Raw genomic sequence first — 5,033 nt, 5'->3', positions numbered from 1 at the left:
GAGGAGAAAAAATTGCAAAGAAGGAAGAAGAAGAAAGAGAAGTGTGACGCAGGGGCAAACATTGAACTATGAAAATATTTTGCCTGACTTCATGAGCTTTTGTTTTTTGTTTCACCAACTGTAAATATTTTTGGGTTTTGTTATATTTATGTAAATTAATCGATAATATACCTAAAATCAAATGATTTACATAAAATCAAACAATTTCTCTAAAATCAAATAATATACATAAAATAAAAAAATTTCTTTAAAATCAAAGAATATACGTAAAATCAAAGAATTTCTCTAAACCCAAATAAAATACCTAAAATTAAATAACTTCTCTAAATTTAAATAATTTTTTTATAATAAAAAAATTCAAGAATTACAATTTAATCAACAAAATTATGGATCGATCCACGACTAAGTTAAATTCAACAAAATTCTCACTAGATGACAATGAAACCATACGAAGGAAAGAAAATAAATATACCTTATCCACGACAAAGGAAGATGGAAGGCGACAAGAGGCTTGTTGATTTTTTGTGAGGGAGGCTGAATGAAGATGGTGGAAGGCATGGAAATCGAAAATGGAAGGTAAAATTAAATTGAAGATGGAAGGCAAAATGCCCGACGAGTAGGCTTTGAAGTGACGAAGTTGTTTATTAACTAGACGATTTTTTATATTGAAGTTGTTGACTTGGTCCACAATGTTTTACACGTTGAATATATAGGAGAGTCAATTGCAACGTTGATTGTCATATTGGATATAAATACGATCGAAAGTCATTCCGCACACGACTTTAATAACGCATCATGGATCGGGTACTCGACTTTAATAAAACAATACTACTTTCGACATTTTTTTGTCTTCTATCTAAAATTTGACTTTATTTTTTAAAATTACATTATTAAAAAAAAATCTGAAATTTTAATAGCAGGAGCAGTTCCGTATTCCTCTTTCAAACCTCCACCGAACCATTATCTCCTCCGTCCACGCTCTTCTTCCCAACACTATTATTCATTTCAGAGAGAGAGAGAGAGAGAATTCATCAACATGATTGCTCGTACTCTATTCACTGCTTTTAAGACATCTATTCTTCCATCCTCTTCCTCCCAATTGCTCCCCCTCTTCTCCTCCTCACCTTGTCGATCTGTATGCTCTTCTTTCCTTTCATTCATTTCCATTTCATCATTATTCATTTCTCTCCAACATTTTGCTATGGAATTGTAGGTTACCACCTTGGTTTTGGCGGAACACGATTCCGGTTCCATCAATGCTGCTTCCCTTAGCGCTATAGCGGCTGCCGCTTCCTTGAGCAAACACACTTCCATTTCCCTCCTCTTGGCGGGCTCTGGGCCTTCGCTTCATCAAGCTGCTCAACATGCTGCCTCTTGCCACCCATCTATTTCTCAGGTATTATCATTCACCCTCTATTTATCGTCTTTGACATGGAAGATTCGATTACCGATCATATTTTCTTCACATATTCTTTTGTTTTTGTTTTTGTTTTTTTTTTTATGCATTGCCTCCTAGAATTTGTATTTTATGGTGGTTATTGCTCTGTTCTATTCTCATTCAAGCATTTAATGAGTTATAACCTTCTTCCTATGCCATCTTTTTAGAATCAGGATAGAGTAATTAGAGTGATCCGTGTTTTTCGTCGTTTCCTTGTTACTGATATCGGAGGTTGAATGTTATTTAGGTGCTTGTTGCTGATTCTGATAAATTTACATACCCCTTGGCAGAACCTTGGGCTCAGTTAGTCCAATTGGTTCAACAGAAGAATGGGTATTCTCATGTAATTGCGGCTTCAGGTTCTTTTGGGAAAAACATTCTTCCACGCGCTGCCGCTCTTTTAGATGTTTCTCCGGTTACTGATGTTGTAGCTATATCTGAATCTCGACAATTTGTGAGGTTTATCCTGTTTTTCAGACTTAAATCCTTGATTATAGCGACACTTATGCAACTTTGTGAACTGTTTCAAGTACTCTACAGTCTACATTAATCCTAACAAATGTGTTTCTCACTAATTTAATCTTTCTTGTGTACCTAGAAAAACATAATTTTCTCTGCTGATGTTGTTTATGGTGGAGAACTTCATTTCTGTGGAGAAGTACTTAAATTCTCTAATCCTTGTTCTTCAACATTCCAACTTCCATGTTTTGTTTTCTTTTTTTATTTCCGAACCGCAGTTTGCATTTTCTTGTATGACAATTTCATTTTGTGACTATGATTTAGCACTTAAATTTTCCATGCCCTTTTTTTAGTTAAGCACATTCTAAATTGATGTGCAATAGTTTTTATTTTTCCTACAAAAGAAGAAGGATGACTGATAATACAATTTGGAACTCATAATAGGCCCATATATGCTGGCAATGCGCTTTGTACAGTTAGATACACAGGAGCTGACCCTTGTATGTTGACCATAAGATCTACATCATTCCCAGTGCCTGCAAAATCCATTGAGTTGGCATCAAATAAGTCCGCTATATCTGAGGTTGATCTCTCAATGCTTGATGTAGGTAAGCCTACTGCCTACTTTTCCATCTCCAAGAATTCAACACTCTAGAAAAAGGAAGCCATAATAACATCAAGAAAGTGAATGCTTCTGCTTATTTGATTAACCCAAGTGTAGTTTTGATGATTGTTCCATCCTATTAAGGGAACACTTTTCATAGTACTTCTCTAGATTATTTAAATTTCTGTTGTATTAGTTCAGAGGCCTGCCAAAGGATTAGGACATGTAATTAGGTCTAATGAGCGATGTCAATCTTTCAGATTCTATTGGAAAATCTCGATATGTAAAGCAAACATCTCCAGAAGCAGAACGTCCTGATCTTGCGAATGCACGTGTTGTCGTCACTGGAGGACGTGGTTTGAAAACTGCTGAGAACTTCAAAATGATTGAGAAGCTTGCCGAGAAACTTGGTGCTGCAGGTAGATTCAGTTTGAATTTTTGAATTGAACTTAAGATTGTTTTTCTTCCTGCATCACCCATCAATTATTTCAATTTTTTCTCTGGTTATAAAATATTGATCGTCAAATTTCCTAAAATATCATGGAATTTGGGGGCACACGCAGCCTATTAATGAGAACGGAAAACATTAGATCTCAAAACTCTTGGCATAAAATACTGTTTTCTTTTCATTCTACTTTATCAAAGTAGTCAATTTTGTCAACCACTAATAAAGAATACGTTGCTTTCTTCATTCTCTAATCTTATATGCTAATCTGTTTTTTATTCTCTTATTTGTTTAGTTGGTGCCACACGTGCTGCTGTTGATGCTGGATTTGTTCCCAATGACCTTCAGGTAATTGTCTTCTTGATGCTTTTACTTCCAAGTTGAGAGTATTATTACATCTGAATTCTATAATTGTTTTTTGCCTAATCCAAATTAACCAAAATATTATCTCAATAAATTGGCAAAAGGTCATGAGTTCAATTTACGGTGATTATACCTATCTCGGAATTCATTTCCTGTGAGCTTCTTTTAACACCAAAATATTGTAGGGTCCGACAGGTTGTCCTGTTAGATTGGATACTCACAGATATAGAAAAAAGTTAGTGTACCTAATCAAATTAAAAGCCAACACCGAAGTTACTAAGTTAGGCTTTTCACTGGAACTTGACTGTAGGGAAGGTGAACTTTTAGATCCCCCCACCCACCAGAAGTTCAAAGAGAAATGAAATTAAAAAGAACTAAAACAAAAGGATTGTCCCATTTCTTCTCTCTTGCCCTTTCTTTTCCTTTGTAATTTTTTTTGTGGAAAATATACTTGTGATATGTTCAAATATTTTATATGGATAGTGCCATAACACATATTAACATGGGTTGAATTTATCCATAGTTTATTATTCCTTTATTGAATGCAAATTTTTTCGATGATCCTATTTAAAATTCTCGTGTATATCAGGTTGGACAAACTGGTAAAATTGTAGCACCAGATCTATATATGGCTTTTGGTGTATCAGGAGCTATTCAACATTTGGCAGGAATCAGAGATTCTAAGGTTATTGTGGCTGTGAATAAAGATGCAGATGCACCAATTTTTAAGGTCAGCTCCCCCTCCCCTAAAACACACACAGAAAAAAGAAATGATCACTGTTAGTTTAGGCCATAGGGGGATCTTGGATGTTTAAGGTCATGTTTGGAGTGGTAAAATCAATCTTACTCTTGTCGCATTCAAATTCAACATCGTCTAATTTATTCAAAATCAATACGACCTGAATAGTTAAAAAAATCAATACGACCTGATTATAACTATTTCAAAATGTAGTTTAAGTTTATGCATCCTTAGATTTCATGTAAATGTATCCGAGGTTGGTCTGCCACTGTTTTTACATTCCAACGAACTAACTGTCTAATATGCAGGTTGCTGACTATGGAGTCGTTGGGGATCTGTTTGAGGTTATACCCGAGTTGCTTGAAAAGCTTCCTGGAATTAAGTAACTTTATCACTAACTGTATTGTGTGGGAATGAGTTCAAAGGGCATTCCATTATCTGAATTTTTGGGTCATTTATATTATATATAAACAAAAAGGGATGTCACTTTGAGAAAATCAAACCCCTCACCCCAAAATCTTAAATTAAGGATGTAAATATTCAAAGGAAATAAAAATATACATCTTTCCAAGTATATGGATGTAGCCTCTATTGTGAATGTGTGATGTGAAAGAATAACGAACTTGGTGTATTGATCCTTTAAAATGTCATATTCTTTTTTAGTTAGAAAAATAAGTATTTAGGCTTTGATAATTATAGAGACAATATCTTACAACATCTTTTTAAGAATGTTTTCATAATCCAATTTGAGAATTAAAGAAAGTTGTTTTTAAAAACTTGTTTTTGTTTTGGGATGTGAAATTGTTGAACAAGTGTTTATTTTTTAGTTTACTATGGGTCGATTTGATAATGTTTCCGTTTTTAGTTTTTATTTCTCGTTCTCTATTTTTCATTTTCGGTTTATTTTCAATTAAGATTATGTTGGATAACTATTTATATTTTCTGTTTTTTGAAAAGAAAAGAAAAGAAACCTAACTTTGTGTGA

At 34.0% G+C, this 5,033-nt stretch overlaps 1 protein-coding gene across 1 annotated transcript; it reads left to right on the top strand.

Annotated features, from left to right (window-relative positions):
- The first annotated feature begins 885 nt into the window (after nt 1-885).
- On the top strand, nt 886-4,622 carry LOC103494930 (electron transfer flavoprotein subunit alpha, mitochondrial). Its single transcript, XM_017046117.2, has 8 exons — nt 886-1,135; nt 1,214-1,396; nt 1,686-1,897; nt 2,342-2,505; nt 2,762-2,920; nt 3,242-3,294; nt 3,899-4,039; nt 4,357-4,622. The coding sequence occupies exons 1-8, from the start codon at nt 1,037-1,039 to the stop codon at nt 4,432-4,434; spliced, it is 1,089 nt and encodes a 362-aa protein (XP_016901606.2). The 5' UTR covers nt 886-1,036; the 3' UTR covers nt 4,435-4,622.
- The last annotated feature ends 411 nt before the right edge of the window (nt 4,623-5,033 follow it).

Source organism: Cucumis melo, chromosome 4 (assembly GCF_025177605.1).
Source record: "Cucumis melo cultivar AY chromosome 4, USDA_Cmelo_AY_1.0, whole genome shotgun sequence".
Lineage (NCBI taxonomy): Eukaryota > Viridiplantae > Streptophyta > Magnoliopsida > Cucurbitales > Cucurbitaceae > Cucumis > Cucumis melo.
This window is presented reverse-complemented; position numbering and strand designations above follow the sequence as displayed.

Excerpts from the sequence above, each read along its gene's own strand:
- LOC103494930 (XM_017046117.2), top strand. The coding sequence starts at position 1,037 with ATGATTGCTCGTACTCTATTCACTGCTTTTAAGACATCTATTCTTCCA. Across the intron at positions 1,136-1,213 it reads CCTCCTCACCTTGTCGATCT|GTTACCACCTTGGTTTTGGC; the intron begins GTATGCTCTTCT and ends ATGGAATTGTAG. Across the intron at positions 1,397-1,685 it reads GCCACCCATCTATTTCTCAG|GTGCTTGTTGCTGATTCTGA; the intron begins GTATTATCATTC and ends AATGTTATTTAG.